Raw genomic sequence first — 17,739 nt, forward strand, 5'->3', positions numbered from 1 at the left:
TCTCCATATCTTTTTATACGTAGCATTTTTTATTTTACTACTTTACTACATACAGAAACATCATTATCAGATGATACTAGATGTGGTGTGGGGAAAAAAACGATCTATCTATCTATCTATCTATCTATCTATCTATAAATACAATTTTAAAAGGTATATTATGTGAACAAAAGTAGTAAAACACTTGCAATGTGATTTGCCTGAGATCACATTAGAGAACTTTCCATACCCATCTCCTCGGAATGATTGCTTTTTGATCAGAATGATTCATATTCATGTGATATCTTCATTCTTTTTCTACACAGTGTCACCTCCTATGAACCTGCAAGTTCAGGGAGTATCAGAGAATACCATTGATCTGGAGTGGGAGGGGCCTGTGATCCTGACAGACTATCTCATCACTTATGCCCCCACAACCCCTGGTGGAGTCCAACTAGAGATCAGAGTCCCAGGAAATGTTACCAACACCACCATCAAAGAATTGGAGCCGGGTCTGGAGTACAACATCAATGTGTACGCGGTGATCGACGACATCATCAGTGCCCCACTGAACACCTTAGTCTCCACCTGTGAGTGCACTTCTCTCCTGATAGCTGTTTTATTCCAAGAACATCTGTGTTTTGGTCAGATAAGGCTATTTTTTCTATTGAAATGTCTGAGGTGTTTTGCATAGATCTTGAATCTGACATTTTCATAGTAAGTGCATCATTGTTACCCAAGCATGACCCAGGTTTAATAGACCTGGACGAGAGATTACACACTCCTTCACAGTCCCATTTGCACACACACACACATACCTCATGTTAGTTCTTCAGAGGAACAACTGGCTGTCTTTGCCAACAGGATATGATTAGACACCCACCACCTGGTGAGTAGCAGTGCCAGATTGGCAAAATGCTAGAGGGCCTTTCGTATACAGTCACTGTCTGTCAGCCTTGAGAAAAATGCCTCAGCCTAGAATAGAACACATCATAACAAACATTCCACTATTTGTGAAAAGCCAGTTGGGCATTTTACAGACAATCATAAAGCACCACTGCCTGGCCTTCTGTTTCTTACATTTTTGCAGGTAATTCAGAGATAATAAAGATAATTGGAACTTAATGAATTTGAAAGAAATTGCTATTTGCATGTGGCATCTGGCAGGCATTGAGAGCTTGCTTAGACTTCTGAGATATTCAACTAGTGAAACCATAATATCTGTAATACAAATAATAATTTCTAACAAAGATTAGACTTTTTGAACATTATTGCCCATTTTCTGCAATTGAAGCATATCCTTGTAATAGCTAAAATCCTGTGCAGTTAGTAACAAGAAAACATATTGCAAGGAAGGAATTAAAACAGAGAGAAAGCAAGGAAGGAAAGAAAAAGAAAAGAGATAAATACAGTAAAAACAGTAGGGATGGACGGTATGACGGTATATATCGTTACCACGGTATAAAGTGTCTATCGTTAGAGATTTTGCCATAGCACAGTACTACATTAAAAGTTATATACATCTCAAAGATAAAAAATGTATGAATGAAAAAATAGAGTGTGAAGTGCTAGATGTTAGATATTAAGTGCAGTATGCATTAAAGAACTCAATGCAATGACACACACCTGAAGCCCAAACACAAAAAGCGCCTCTCTCAGACAGCATGCAATCGCAAATTCAGATTTTTTGTGTGTTATTGCGCTTGAATGGTCCGATACATGCAGAATTATATCAAAATGTCCGTCATGTGGAGTACTCATGTAAACACAGTCGGTTATGTGTTCTATACTCGTAAACAGTTGGGTGAAAACCGGTTTCAGTATATTGGATACGTGCAGTCGGTCTTAAAGGGACAGCAGCCTATTTATCTTTATGTTTATGTTTGATTAAGTTTATTTTTTATTAAACTGATGGGGGCATAATGAAGCTGCTTCTGTGTGCTTTGCTTTTTGTCTTTTGGATCTTTAACAAGAATCAATTCATATTTGATTCAAACACTGAAAGCTATGCAGTGTTTTAATTTCTGTAGTATTACTACATATAAACTATAGCTGAAAAACGTAAGTTTATATAATTAATTTTTTGCTCTATTGTGTTTTTAATTTTCTTATTTTTTATAAAATAATTAATCTGACTACTGTCAGAGTTTATTTAGTAATACTTATTGTATGACAGTACATTATCACTTTCTTACAAACCTTGAAATGTCATCATATACATGGAAGTATAAGAACACTCTCAGCAGAGATAGTGTTTTATTACTGTTTCCACTATATTATTTTCAAATCCTCTGGAGGCTCTTACAATCATTGACACTGAAAGGGCTGGAGGTTCACTTGTGTGTACTGTGAAATGACTGTAATACTATTTCCTGACTTCTATTCTTTGGGTTTCCCGACTGCATCCTTTATACAATAAATGTAAACTATTAAAGAAGCATTGCATGTTTAAATTATCTGGGAAAAATAAAATAATCTTGAATATGTCTGCAAAGTGAACCTCTCTGTATCCACTGCTCTCTTTTTACGGAGCTAAAAGCAGAAAGTAAAGATCCACCTTGGCTAAGAAAAATGTTGATTCATTGAACACACACAAGACGGAGGCCAATAATGCATCAATCTGTACCTTTTAGATCTCTCGAATCCAGACGGTTTACTCTTCAAATCCATCATGGAGACGTCCGTGGAGGTTCAGTGGCAACCCTTAGACTACTTGTTTGATGGTTGGGAAATAAGCTTCATTCCCAAGGTAAGGCTTTCCTTAGAAGGTCACACTTCATTTGATTCTGCCCCTGCTGTAGCTTCTGGCATAACAACACTAAGGTTCTGGAATCATTTAGCATTTGTGGACTTCAACATCCTCTGCATTGTATTTCGACAACAGTAAACAAGAAAACTGCAATGTAAGGTTTTGAAAGACATCTGTGCACAGCTGATAAATTAATGCTTTTTGAAGCCAAAAATGATTCAGTTTCTGACAGGTGCCTCTCAGCATGATAAATGTCAATCTGTCCTTGTTTGAAAGAGAATTTTTGTTGCATGATGACAGAAACACAACACATCCAGGCAAAGATTTTCTCACTAATTCCGTTTCAAATTTTCCATCTGGAGAAAGGACAAAACATTTTCAGCATGTGCATTCTGCACCCTCACAGGAAGAAGAAAAACGTCCAGCTCCTGCATGCCAACAAAATGTGGAGCTTGTGCTCGGTGCCTCAGTATGAAATAGCTGTGGGAGACATCGCCATATGCAAAACAGCATGTCTCCTGTGCAACATACCTGTCATTTCACATCGAGGTGAAACATCTCTCCCTATGTATAATAACAAATATGCATCAGAGCCCCTGAGGCATTGTTTATTTCGTTTGGTTGTAGCATTACTATTAAGACCCAGCCATTAAATCTGTAAACACAGTGTTTCCCTCCAACAAAATACATATCAGAGGTATGCTTGTGTGTAATGGAAACCGGTAAAGTGGGGATTATGGTTTACTTAAATGGTTCACACAAATGATTACTAATGCCACTGTCTTAGCTCTCAACAAAATCCATAGCTTATTCCCTGGCAAAATGAGTTCATGAGTTTCATAAATCCCTCTTTTTTTGGACTAAAAGAAGAAAATACATTGAAAACAAAGTCAATAGCCTCTTTCGAGGGAATAGGAAGTTGAATACAAAGAAGCTGACGGTTGAGGGTGAGGGGATCATGGTGCACTTCAATCTTCCATCGGTGAGAGGGTCTGCTAAGAGTACCGTGCATGAGAGCCAATTCTGGTACACCACTAGGGAAATCATATTAGAAGTGGAAGTCATATCCTCTGTGGATTTAATCCTACAAAGCGTAAGAGCCTGATTTTCCACAATATCGTAATGGATGTGAGGGCAGGGACAAGTGTGCGTTCACTGAGTCAATGGCAAAAAACAAAAGGAAAGAGGCTTTTTAGAACAGTCACATCTTCTGAAATCCTCACGCACTTTTATATTGCTTGATTTCATAAGCGTTTCAGGGGAGCTTAGCTGATGTCTTGTGGGGTGCGATGCTTCAGACTCACAAAGTGCTCTGCTAAGCGAGTTGGGAAAAAAACAAGGCTTGATTCAATACATCAAACATCTGGCATCTACAAAATGCATCTACACTGAAATTCCAGCAGCTTCTTTGTTTACACAGCCGACTGCCTCCTGAAAACAATCTCTGTCGATTCGAGCAGTGTACTGTTTATTCCTGTATGCCTGCCTGCACTCTGATGCCAGAATTGTGAAATGTGATATTTTTGTATGTGTTTGTGTCTTGTGCACATCAAAGGACAATGATGGAGGGATGACAGCACAACTACCCAGTACCATCACGTTGTTCCACCAAACAGGGCTGCGGCCTGGGGAAGAATACACTGTCAACCTTGTGGCCTTGAAAGACCAAGGAAGGAGCCAGCCTGTTACTGCAACCATTATTACATGTACGCCTCTCACTCATTTACATTACATTTATGCATTTGGCAGACTTTTATTCAAAGCGCAGTCAAGTAATACCCTTAGTGTATGTGTGTTCCCTGGGAATCAAATCCATGACCTTGGCATTGTTAGCACCAAGCTCTACCAGCCGATCTATAGGAACACCCACGCCTTGCTGTTTCATTTTCTGATAACTCAATCGTGTTTTGAAAATTTCTCATTACCCCTACAATGTCAGTATTGCACCTTTAGTCAATAAGTTCTGTGTAAGATTCTATAGTGCAACTTAAGCTTTTTGTTCAGTAATTGTTTCTGAATAACTTAAAGACCATTCGCGTGGCTCTATGATAATAAAACTAATGCATTCTTATAGTCATTAATTATTTAGGAATGAGGTCTATCATCTGTCATGAAATGTACCACCATGTTCCATCATAACCTCTTGTCCACTTTACTGATACATTACTGATAACATTTCCCTTTAATAGTTTTTTGCCTATTTGCAAATGCTTATATTATTATATTATATTATATTATATTATATTATATTATATTATCAATTTATTAAAAAATTAACTAATTGATCACACATTTTTATGAAATTAATTGTGATTAATCATAATTAATTCCACGTAATATGAAAGCTTTTAAATATACTTTTATATTGCAATAATTGCACATTCAATCTTCAAATTAATGTACAAACAACATAAAGACAGTATATATTTTTTATATTTGTTTAGTGGCATCTATTCTTATGTCTGAAGGTGAGTATCACTGATACCAATATTACTGATGTCTCTAGGAAATAGTTTGTTGTTGTTGTTGTTTCCTAATATTTAAGCAATGACTATAGCCATTCAACATTACAGTAGTAGAAGGAGACAGTGCTGGGCTGCTCCAGGACAGTTCTGAAAACCACTGCATTTCAGAGACATGTTCTTAAACCTGACTCATATAACTAATATTTATATACTGTACATGCACAATTTTAAGGCTAAATAAATGCAAGGTCTAAATAAACGCAATTCTTGTCAAGAAAAATGAGACAGAACCAGCAGTTGTGAGTGGGGTGGCGAACCCTTGTTCAGCCCCTGGGTTAATTGTGTTAAATATTTTTAACGCCTTTAAACTAAAAAAAAAATTATCGCATGTGTTAACGCTAATTTTGACAGCACTAATTATATTATATTATATTATATTATATTATATTATAGTATATTGTATTATATTGTATTATATTGTATTATATTATATTATATTATATTATATTATATTAAAATGCCTTATTTAGTATCAACCATGAATGAATTTACTATGCTGAAGTTTTGTGATAGTGTGTAGATGCTCTTAGTGTGGAATGGCAGAACAGGATGTTTCATCACTGATGGAGACAAAAGTTTTCAAAGCAAACAAATGCTCCTTGGGCGGAGTGCAGGGAAATCTAGTTTACCGTTGTTTTTTGTGTGCTGAGAAGATGAAAGCACGAACAATGTGAAGTGTTTTTCCCTTCAGGTTACTCAGCCAGCTGAGTCACTAGTGTCTCTTTTGTAGATGGAGCTGACAAGTTGGAAGTGGCTTGAGCAGTGATTTCCTCCACCCATCTGCCATGTCCTGTTGTTTTTCCCCTGTCCTTGGTGCTGGAATCAGTAGTGCAGCAATGAGGCTGAACATAGGGCTCACCTTCAAACTATACTACGAACACAGTCATTTTACTGTTAGGCTGCTGACAATGTGTTGTCAGATCGAAACACAATTGCAAATGTGTCTGAAAAGACATGCAGAAAAACATACAGCCAGTGATATAGTGCACTCTCTAAGGAGGGAATGTAAACAGACCTTTCAAATGACACATGAGAGGGGCTGGGCTGGCCTGGGAAGGCATAAAATGCAAGGAGGTGTCATATTGCTTCAGCTAATGGAAAATGTCACTATGATAAATGGGTGAGTCTGCCAGCAATTATGCACTTAATGTAAACTTCACCAAAGTATTCTTCTTCTGTCACTTACAGACTGGAGGATTAGATTCAATTGAACTTTTCCTGGACAATTGAAATTGCATGTCTGCTGTGAAAACGGCATTAATATCTACGGGCCTCACTGTCGAGCATAATTAAAGAGGCATTAATTATGCATGCAAGTCCATTAATATTTCATGTGTCCACTGTGGATACCTTATTGGATAAAGAAAGACAAAGTTGATGTCACTTAATTATTTATGTGTGCAAAGATTTATCTATCCCCGGAGAAAGCCTGGGAAGACGAGTTTTCGCTAAGCATGCTCTCAGTACCTCATGAATTTGCTTCACAGTAATCATGCTTAAGCGTTAAAATATAACATTTTGGGGGGGAAAATAAACCGTAGTCTACTGCCTGGTCTCTGGTGTGCTTAGACTTCAGAATGAGACTGTGCTGGTGTGTCTAGAATAAAACCAAGAAATCACCCTTGTGGATTGAATAGGCTGTGTAGGGAACTTAAAGTAAATATTCCCATGAACCTGAGGTGACATCATTTCCTCATACTTGGGGTTCCTCCTAAACCTTTGTGTTTGATCAACGGGTCACATTATGTAGTTGTAATACTCTTTAGGGAGTAAAAATGGCATCATGTGCATTATAAGTTGTAGGCTCATCTTTCTGAAAGGTAAACATTCAATTCAGCATAGTCTCACCTGGTCCAATTAGTAGCGTTTTGCATATCACAGCAGAATGAGGTCGAGGTTGGAGATGAGCTGAACTGTTGAGGTTAAAAGTTCCAGAGATGTTCATCTTCCTTCACAATACATGTTTCTGAGGCAGATGGTCATGTTGCCCTATATAAAGAAGCAGGTTAATTATTCTCACAGCCAGTTAGCCTCTTATTAAAAGAGCCTGTTGGAGGCTCAGCATGGCCACTTGATTCAGTCGCTTGAGTGCGGGTTTGCAGTTGGACTTCCTGCTGTCAGTATCTGGTGAATATTACTGATACTTTCTCATGTACTGTACTTGAAAGCAGGGATAACTTATAGGTGAAGTTTTGTAGTTTTTAATAAGATATATTTACAGTTACATATATGACTTCAGGTAAACACTGTGGCTCTCAGTTTTTAAACATTGTTTGGTTTAAGTGGTTCAACTTCTGGCTTAACCACAGGTATTTGTCCTAAGATTCAGTCACAGTTAACTATACTCTTGCAAACCTGCAAATTCAGCGTTATTAGGTTCTGTACATTTTGCTTCCTTGTTTTTAAATAAGTTTCGCCACTACATGTTAGGTCTGTGCTGTAGCTTAGGGCAATGTTTTTCTGTGGAAGAATACACTTCAAGCAAATTCACATATTTACTACTTTGTATTTTATCTTCATTTGTATTTAATGGAACAAAAATGAATGTTTTATGTTCATCATTAATCACAGGATTTATACATCCAGACTGCCATGTTGTTGTTGTTGTTGTTATTGCTTCAGATAGTAAACTCAAATCATCAAATAAACACCCTTAGGCACAAATTACTCAAAACAAAACTTATTATGCCACTGTTAGCATGTAAGAGAAATGTCTATATGATTTGATTCTCTATTATTAACTCCTATATTAAGGGTTTTAAACCTTTATAGAGCCAAAGACCTTCACCTTTTTTTCAGTATCATTTTATAGTAACTGCATTTATATTTAGATTATATCATGCTGACCAGATTTTTTTAAACTGTTTAAAAGTTCAGAATTTAAAAGAAAATTCTGTATGTTTTCTATATCTTCTCCAAGCACCTGGATTGCTTGTATGGACACCCAGGGTCCTCAGACTTATGGTTGAAAACCCTTCTAGCATATTGAGAAGCTGACTTTTCTTTTATCAGTGATGTTGTCTTATACTTTTTTGTTTGTTTGTTTGTTTTTTCCATTAGTGATTGATGGGCCAACACAACTTATTGTACGAGATGTCTTAGACACGGTTGCCTTTGTGGAGTGGAGCCCACCCAAGGCTAAAGTGGACCAGATCATATTGCGGTATGGGTTGGTAGGGGTGGATGGACCAAAGACAACATTTCGCCTGCAGCCTACTCTGAGCCAGTACTCCCTCCAAGTCCTGAGGCCTGGATCCACGTATGAAGTATCAGTCAGTGGAGTCCGGAATGGCACTGAGAGTGGAGCCATTTCCACAGAGTTTACCACAGGTGAAGGAAAGCAGTTCTGACTGTGTAAATAAATTTTGACCATTCACTTTCGATTTTAGTTTTCACATTCTTTATTTTAGCTATACTAGCATCTTTATTTCAAGTGGAGTAGTTCTGCTTCATTTAAATAAACATTTATATTTGATTTCAGAAATGCAACTTGATAATCCAGCTTTCTGTGATCCATTTAAGTGACTAGTACATTATCGATTGTGTCTTTTATTTTATTTTTTAGAAATCGATGCACCAAAGAACCTGAGAGTTCTGTCAAAAACTTCCACTAGCCTGGAGCTGGAATGGGACAATAGTGAGGCAGATGTAGAAGGCTACAGGGTGGTTTACAGCACACTGGCTGGTGATCAGTATGATAAAGTCATTGTCCCACTCAACGATGGCGCCACCACCAAAACTACTCTCACTGGTAAACTCAAACCCAACTTTCTCCTTTATTTCATAGTACTGAAATATTCTATACAATTTCTGAACAATATATTACAATTTCTGACATAACCAAATTTCAGATATTATAATATATATAGGATATAGAACCTATACTTGGTAAAATAGTTTTATTCATAACAAAATTGTTCCTTTTAAAATTAAAATTCTTAACATTTTCAATAAAATTCAAATGTAAAATTAAAAATGCTTTAAAATTGTTTTATGTAAACTACAACCGTTGCTTCAAAATTTAAATGTAAGATTAAAAAGCTTTCAAATTCTTCTATTTATAATAAAAAAGCATGCCATCACACATTCACATTAACAAAATATATAATTTAAGTACATTGCTTTGTCACTATAATGGGTTGAGGTCTGTGTTAAGTATATTATAAAGGCATTTATTTTCTCCCAAAACAAAGGTTGTGATTTGTATCTGTAATCTTTTTGGTATTCTTAGGAATTTGTACATAAAGTTTAAATATGCACTTATACAGACAGTTTTGACCTTATGGCCAACTTTAAGACCCTGAACCCTCAGTCTAGGCTCACTGTCTAGAATAACTCTTTCAAATTTGCTGGCATACAGACTTTTTTCTTTCTTTAACAGCTTTTATGCAAATAAGTAACATTTCTGATAATAAGTATTGAAAATAAATTCTTTGTTTCTCATCTCTAAGACAGTGCAAGTCCCATCAAGATGATTGACTCAGTCTCTTATTATGTTTTTCATCTCATTATGAACTAATTGTGAGGGCCCACACATCTATATTTACCAAAAATGCATACTTATTTAGTGACAGCAAAATATATTGCTTATGTGCATAACGCATTTCTCAATTTTAAATCACAATCTATCTTTTACTATTTAACTTTCACGCCTTTTTAGATTTACTCCCTGGCACAGAGTATGGCATAGGAATTTCAGCAGTTCTAGGTGCCAACCAAAGCACCCCAGCTACGATGAATGCCAGAACGGGTAAGGGATAAGATTATAGGCCTGCTGTTGCCAGATTACAGTATAATAAATTTATTTTCTATTCCATGGAGTTTGTATTCCTGCTGTCGACTTGTACAAATCTGTTTTTGCCAGTAGAACTGATATATGATGTTTGTGATGGAATAAAAATATGCTGAAGGTTAACTGAACCAAACACCTTAATAGTCCCATTACAAACCTTGAAACAGCAGCAATATACTCTGATCTTTAGGTCTGGATGTCCCCTTGGATTTGACTGTCACAGCCTCCACAGACAACACCATCACCCTGTTGTGGGGGACAGTGCAGGGGCCTATTGATCACTATAGGGTAACCTACACTTCCTCCACTGGAGTGACAACTGAGCTGACGGTGCCCAAGGATGTCACCACCACCACACTGACAGGTCTAGAGCCAGGCACTGAGTACACCATTACAGTTGCAGCACAGAGAGGCAGGCAGAAGAGCACTGCAGCCACTATTGATGCCTTCACAGGTAATTTGATCTTTTGGGAAATCAAGTACAGGAATCACTGTTGAGTATCCAAAGCATTGCCTCATCTCCGCCTAGTGACATGTCATGTCAGTTTTGGCCAGAAATATCATTAATCTCCGATAATTGCATGAGGATTCAGAATGGTGTGGATGTAAGACTTTTAATTCACGTGCAAAGAATATACAATGGTTCCTGCAGCTTTTTTTTTTTTCAGCAGGTTCATTTGTAGCCACTTTTAATAATTTTTCATAAAAATTCAGCTGTCCATCTGTCCTTTACTTCAGGGGTTCACCAACATTTTTTTTATCAGCACAGAATATATTTAATCCTTATGCACTTTTACAACATTTTGCCTTTATCATTCAGTTGCTTTTGCATGACACATCAGCACATTTATATCTCTATTATAGCATTATATATACAGTATATATATATTATCTTTTTTTATGTAAAAACGCAAAATAATGTATTTGGCTGTTGCATCATGACTTGAGCACCACATTTCCGCTTTGCGTCGTGGCCGCATCACCACCTCGGGTGTGCATTATTTTTCTAATAATTCAACGGCCCGTCGTCAATTAATAACTCTTCAGATTTTATCTTCATTAAGCATTTAACATTTATTGTTATCACTTACTTGCTTTGGCATGGTACATCAACACATTTATATCTACAGTATCAAGATTTTATCGTATTACATCATCATTTTCCACTTTTCTGTATTCATTTTCTATCATTTGCTTGAAATCTACTGACTGGCTGCATATCTTCTGCAAACTTCATCCAATTATCTCATTATTCTTCATTTTCATACTCTTCTTTCTTCCTTCCTGTGAAGATGTGCCAATCAACTAAGAGATCTTAAATCACAGGAGCCAGCATTTCATAATATAGTTGTTGTCATTCAATTTCAGGGTTCCGCCCTATCACACAGCTCTTCTTCTCTGATGTCACTTCTGATTCACTGACTGTGGCATGGAGTGCACCGGCACCGCCTGCTGACGCATTTATCTTGAACTACAATGCTCAGGACTCCACTGATGATTCTGAGATTGCTCTAGACGGGTCCAAAACCAGAATCACCCTCACTGGTCTCCTGCCCTCCAGGCGGTACACTGTTACCTTGGTTACCATGCATGGCAATGTGACCTCAAAGCCAGTTATTGGCTCAGTCACAACAGGTATTAGTACTAATGAAAATGATGTTCAAGGACATTATGTCTGAGGTTGTTAAGTGTGCTTATTTAATATTTGAAAACAGGGGTTTCTCAGGGTTAATTTTACATATCCCCCCCCCCCCCCAAACTAAGGCCAGTGCACTCAAAACAATTAACACTTTTCCTAAACAGACTGTACATTTTTCTTGATCTCATGCAAATTGCATGTATCATTTTCATGCTTAATTTCAGTTTGCTTTCAAAAACAGTTCACATGAAGAAACTAAAGTAATGCTATATTCATGACATGCTGTCAAATAGCATCATATTAATACCTGCCGGGTTTGTAATGCACAGGAAGTGCAATTTATGAAATTGCTCACACAACTATCATGACTTTGATATTTATATAGAGACATCTGTGATGGTGGCCTATATATTCTCCATTTCTGAATCCAGTTGTTGAGTTAATCTCTTTCAAGATATGAAAAGAGTTCAACTGCAGCCTTATGACAAAGTAACTTTTCTCCAAGCAATAAAAGAGACCTGCAGAGATATTGAACTACATTTGTGCCATTCATGGATTCAGCATTCACACTGTTCTTTCCTTAAAGGAGCCATGTGTAATGTCTGGCAAAAAAATCAAGTCATACTCCACATTCCATACCAGATGGGGGCAGTATGCCTCAATAAAGTGAATTGGTCTACTCTAGAGTAACAAACGAGAAACGGCATAGTCTCTATGCTCCGCCCCTACCTTCACAACAACCCCTAGAACCATAGCCGAAGCCTAAAGGACGTTTTGCCTCCAGAGGAACGTTGGGTGATGTCAAGTGATTTTGAAACATGACATCTTCAAGCTACTCCCCTTCACCTTTACCAGTGAATATGTTCATATTCGTTTTGTTCATATTACATTTTGAATTGTATATACACATTATTTGAATTAAATTAATTTGACAGACAGCATTCTGTCAACATCATTGGTCAACATCAGACAGCTGGCTAGCGCCAACCAACGTAACCAGAGCTGCCAACTCTCAAGCATTCACCGTGAGACACACGCAATTGACTCTTTTCACACGCTTTCAAAAACTTGACCGCTCTGAATATAGTGAGTGAGTGCGCGCGCGGCCGGGGCGCTCGCTCTCGCTCTCTCTCTCTCGGGTTCATTATCATCGAAGACATTTCAAGCTTCTTAGGTAATGTTACATTTTAGCATCAGCTTTGTAGAGACGGGCTTTGGTAGATAACAGGTGAAAACCGGATTGGATCTGTGGGTAAGTTATAGCTAGCTAACTATCAAACGCAGCTACGGTTAGCCATCGCTAACATTAGCACGTTTATCGAACATCCTTCGATACATTTCTATGTTATAACTTCCCGAAAAAAAATACGCAAACATATAAAACAAACTTCTAGCGAAATACTAACAGCATCTTACTTACCAATCCAAAAGAAATCTTGCAAGTTCGGAGTCAAATCTCATTTCTTTCAAGTCCATCAGTTGTCTCCAGCGATGGAAAGCAGTGCCGATGTTTACTCTGTTTCGGCTCCTTTTCTTATTGGATTTGATTTGTGATTCCGAGCGCGGTTGCTTGACATCAGGTTCAAGTACGCCCACAAGCCGTGCGAGTTATTCGTGTATTGCAGGTTGGCTGGTGGTTATGTTGCCCGCATATCGCCTCCCATGGCCGAAACTGGTATTACGACACCTGTCGGGCCGTGGCTAGTAATGCTAATGCTAATTAGGGCCCGAGCACCGATGGTGTGAGGACCCTCTTGTATCTGCTTTGTTTATTATTATTATTATTATTATTATTATTCTTCTTCTTCTTCTTCTTCTTCTTCTTCTTCTTCTTGTTCTCCAAAATGAATCGCATTTTTGAGGGCCTAAACATGCTCGAAAAGTCCTGAAACTTTGCACACGCGTCAGACCTGGTGAAAATTTACGGATGATATAGGTTTCAGAAGAGGGTGTGGCAAAATGGCTCGACAGCGCCACCTATCGTAAAAAAATCAACAGCCCGAGAGCTGTGTTTCACGTACATGCACGAAAATTGGCACACATATGTAAAGCATCAGTACCTACAAAAAAGACTCTTGGAGCAATATCCGAAACCCAACAGGAAGTCGGTTATTTTTAATTTTATGGGCAAATTTTGCATAATTTTTGTCATTTGCATGCCTTGTATTTTAACGAACTCCTCCTAGAGATTTATTCAGATCAACACCAAATTTGGTATGCCTGATCTAAAGGCCTTTGCGATGTTAAATTGCGAAGATCTTGAGTTTTCGTTGAAGGGCGTGTCCGTGGCGGCCTGACGAATTTCGATGATTCGCCATGAAAAATGAAGTTGCTATAACTCAGACATACAATGTCCAATCTGCCACAAACTTCACATGTTTGATAAGACTCCTGACCTGAACAGATTGACATGCCCATATTCAGTTATAGTCATAGCGCCACCTACTGGCAACAGGAAGTGACATATTTTACGCTGTAACAAACTACCCCAAGAAATTTTATGACATAATTCTTTTTTTTTTCAGTCACTCTATTCTAAAGGCCTGGGCGATGTTAAATTGTGAAGATCTTGAGTTTTCGTTAAAGGGCGTGTCCATGGCGCGGTTCACAAAGTTCGATGTCTCGCCATGGGAATAAAAGTTATTGTAACTCAGGCATAAAATGTCCGATCTTGCCCAAACTTCACATGTTCGATAAGTGTCCTGGCCTGAACACATCTGAAGGCCAATATTCCATCGGGTGTGGCAAAATGCCTCGATAGCGCCACCTATACATTTTCAACGGAGTGCGCCTCGAGCTACGTTTCACGCACATGTACAAAAATTGGTACACACATGTAACACACCAATACCTACAAAAAAGTCTCTTGGTACGAAATTCGAATCCCAACAGGAAGTCAGTTATTTTGAATTTTCTCTGCAAAATTTGTGTCGTTTTTGACATTTTCAGGGGTTGTACTTTAACGAACTCCTCCTAGAGATTTATTCAGATCAACACCAAACTTTGTCAGTGTAATCTAAAGGCCTTTGCGATGTTAAATTGCGAAGATCTTGAGGTTTCGTTTAAGGGCGTGTCTGTGGCGGCCTTACAAATTTCGATGTTTCGCCATGAGAAAGGAAGTTGCTATAACTCAGACATACAATGTCCAATCTGACCCAAACTTCACATGTTTGAGAAGACTCCTGACCTGAATATATCTACATGCCAATATTCAGATATCGCTATAGCGCCACCTGATGGCAACAGGAAGTGACATGATTTACTCCATAACAAACTACTCCTAGAAATTGTATGACATTTTATAATTTTTTTTGGTCAATCTAATCTAAAGGCCTTTGCGATGTTAAATTGTGAACATCTTGAGGTTTCATTAAAGGGTGTGGCCATGGCGCCATGACAAAGTTTGATGTCTCGCCATGGGAATAGAAGTTATTGTAACTCAGGCATAAGATGTCCGATCTTCCCCAAACTTCACATGTTCGAAAAGAGTCTTGGCCTGAACACATCTGAAGGTCTATATTCCACTATAATCATAGCGCCACCTGCTGGCAGCAGGAAATGGCTTGTTTTTACACTAACTTAAACATGCAATGTCCAATCTGCACCAAACTTCAAATATTTGGAAAGGACTGAAGAAATGTACATGCCAAAATCCAGTTATAGTTATAGCGCCACCAGCTGGCAGCAGGAAGATTGGCACATATAAATGACTTTGACATATTTCTCTTATATTTACCACATTAAACGCATATTTCTTGCCGTTCGCTGTTTTACAAAAGCCACCCGGTGGTGGTGAGCCCGGGTGCGAGGGCCCGTTCATCGCTGCTTGCAGCTTTAATTAAGGTTGATATCTCTGAAGCACTATAACTTGACATTTTTTTAATGACATCATCGCCCTTATTTCTTCTCATTCTTTTGATGCGTGTAGGTCATTTTTTGGATATTTTTACCTCAATTTTTACACATGACACCTTTTGGTGAGATATTTGAGTAAATTTGTTGTTTTATTTGATTAAGATTTGATGGTTTTATTTACTTATGTGAGGCTTTTTGGATATGATATTTTGTTTGATTTGAATGAGGTTTGATGGTTTTAAATGAAAATAAAAATTATACTTCACACTGAAGTGCTGAAAATAATGCAAATATTACTGAAAATGAACCATTTTACTAAATTAAGAGTCTGAATGTTAATTCTTTTGAGAGCATTGGCTTTAGTTCGGGGAAATCGATTAAGGAAATCATAAAACAAGTTAACGTGCATTTTACCTAGGATAAACTTTAAAGGACTCGTTTATTCAAAAATGAAAATCATTCACTCACCCTCAAGATATTTTGAAAAATGTTGATAGCCAAACAGTTTACAGTGGCCATTGACTTCCATAGTATAGAAAAAAAAGTCAATGGTTACCGTTAACAGAAGTGGGGGGTGATTAAATGATGACAGAATTTTCATTTTTGGGTGAACTGTTCCTTAAAGGTTTTTGCATTTGTGTCAATCATTTAACAGTCACTTACGAGGGTGCACAAAACAGGATCTCATCTTTACCTGCTGGATTTTCTCATTATGATTCCTGTTCACAGCTGCACAACAGATTTTTCACCCTTTTGTGTCTTAATTAATTCAACAATATGTAATCCTCCCCTAATTACCTCTCTCTGAATGTGAAGGTGGCAAGAATTATTCAGTTGTTCTGTCAGTGAACTGATATTTGCAGTTGCCAAAGCAGATATTGTCTCGGAGCTATTTCTAAACATAGAAATGAACTCTGCAGCAGGCCACCTGCACAGCAGCTTGATTAGTTAAATAAAAAATGTTTAAATTTTTACTTTGCTTCATATTATTATTATTATTGTAATTACATGATTTGTGCATGAAGTAGTACTTGCACCTGTTGTCGTCTAATGTTTTATAAAGCTTGTTAGCTTAGAAATGTGTTTATTACATTTTCCGTGTGTTCTTGCTTTAGTTAGAAACCATATTGTCACACATTAACGCTACTTTACATTACCATAAGTGAAAAAAAAGGTCACCATATGCTCAACAATAAGAAACAGAATAAATGCAGATGGAACGGGCTGAAAAGATGTTCTTGGTGCCCTTTATACAAAGTCTGAAAATATATTTACTGACTGCTCTGCTGAGTGGAAAATAAATTAAGATATGCATACATGAATAATCACAACTCATTTACTGAGGAATATTTTACCCTGAAAGCATTTAAATGAGGTTGACAACCTGTTTATGAATTGCCACCCTTAGTTTATGAACTGAATGCATTAGTCTAATGAATATGGGGAGGTGTGAATGGCTTTTCACTCGTTTTAAGGACTGGCCACGTCAATAATGGCAAGAGTAAATCAGTTTATTTCCCTCTCAGTTGTCAGAACGCTCCAGAACCACTGTTAGTCTCTATAACTGTTTTCAATGGCAGTGTAACCTTAGAGCTATTGGGACAGATAAACAAATCATGAAAGAGTCCCTGCTGGACAGCGGCGGACAATAACAATGCAAATGTCCTTGTCAAGTGTGTCTTGTGTCCAGCATACTCATACTCCTCCTCTCCGGGACCTGTTGACAAACACAAATATGAAATAACATTGCAATAGAGAATATAATAATAATAATAATAATAATAATAATAATAATAATAATAATAATAATAATCAATTGTATAGTGTAATATATTAATATAATATTTTAATCAATATTACAATATATTTGGGTGGCCTTATGGGTGCCGACATTGTGAACTCATACTGAATACTAAACATTTTTTTATCTCAGCAGCCTCCTGTTATTGGATATTTTTACTTCAGTAATAAGTTAATCATGTCTAACTGTGAATAGTGCAATTCTACAATCAGTGCAATATTATTGAGTACAGTCCTTCACTACCATTCAAAAGTTGTTAAGATTATTTATGTTTTTACAGTAGGTATCTGTGGCTTACCAAAGCTACAACTGTTTGTTCAAAAATATGGTAATATTGTGAAATATTGTTACAAATTGAAATAGCTTCCAATTTATGTATTGTAACATGAAATGTATTGT

General features: G+C 37.3%; 1 protein-coding gene across 1 annotated transcript in view; it reads left to right on the forward strand.

The window, feature by feature from the left end:
* Positions 1–17,739, forward strand: part of LOC109083811 (tenascin-R-like) — a 127,885-nt gene that overhangs the window by 86,760 nt on the left and 23,386 nt on the right. The window contains 8 exon segments of the mRNA XM_042775899.1: positions 306–569; positions 2,613–2,728; positions 4,284–4,434; positions 8,314–8,583; positions 8,819–9,004; positions 9,914–10,003; positions 10,236–10,499; positions 11,414–11,680. Coding sequence (XP_042631833.1) covers positions 306–569; positions 2,613–2,728; positions 4,284–4,434; positions 8,314–8,583; positions 8,819–9,004; positions 9,914–10,003; positions 10,236–10,499; positions 11,414–11,680 — 1,608 coding nt within the window.

The sequence above is a fragment of the Cyprinus carpio genome, chromosome A2 (assembly GCF_018340385.1).
Source record: "Cyprinus carpio isolate SPL01 chromosome A2, ASM1834038v1, whole genome shotgun sequence".
Lineage (NCBI taxonomy): Eukaryota > Metazoa > Chordata > Actinopteri > Cypriniformes > Cyprinidae > Cyprinus > Cyprinus carpio.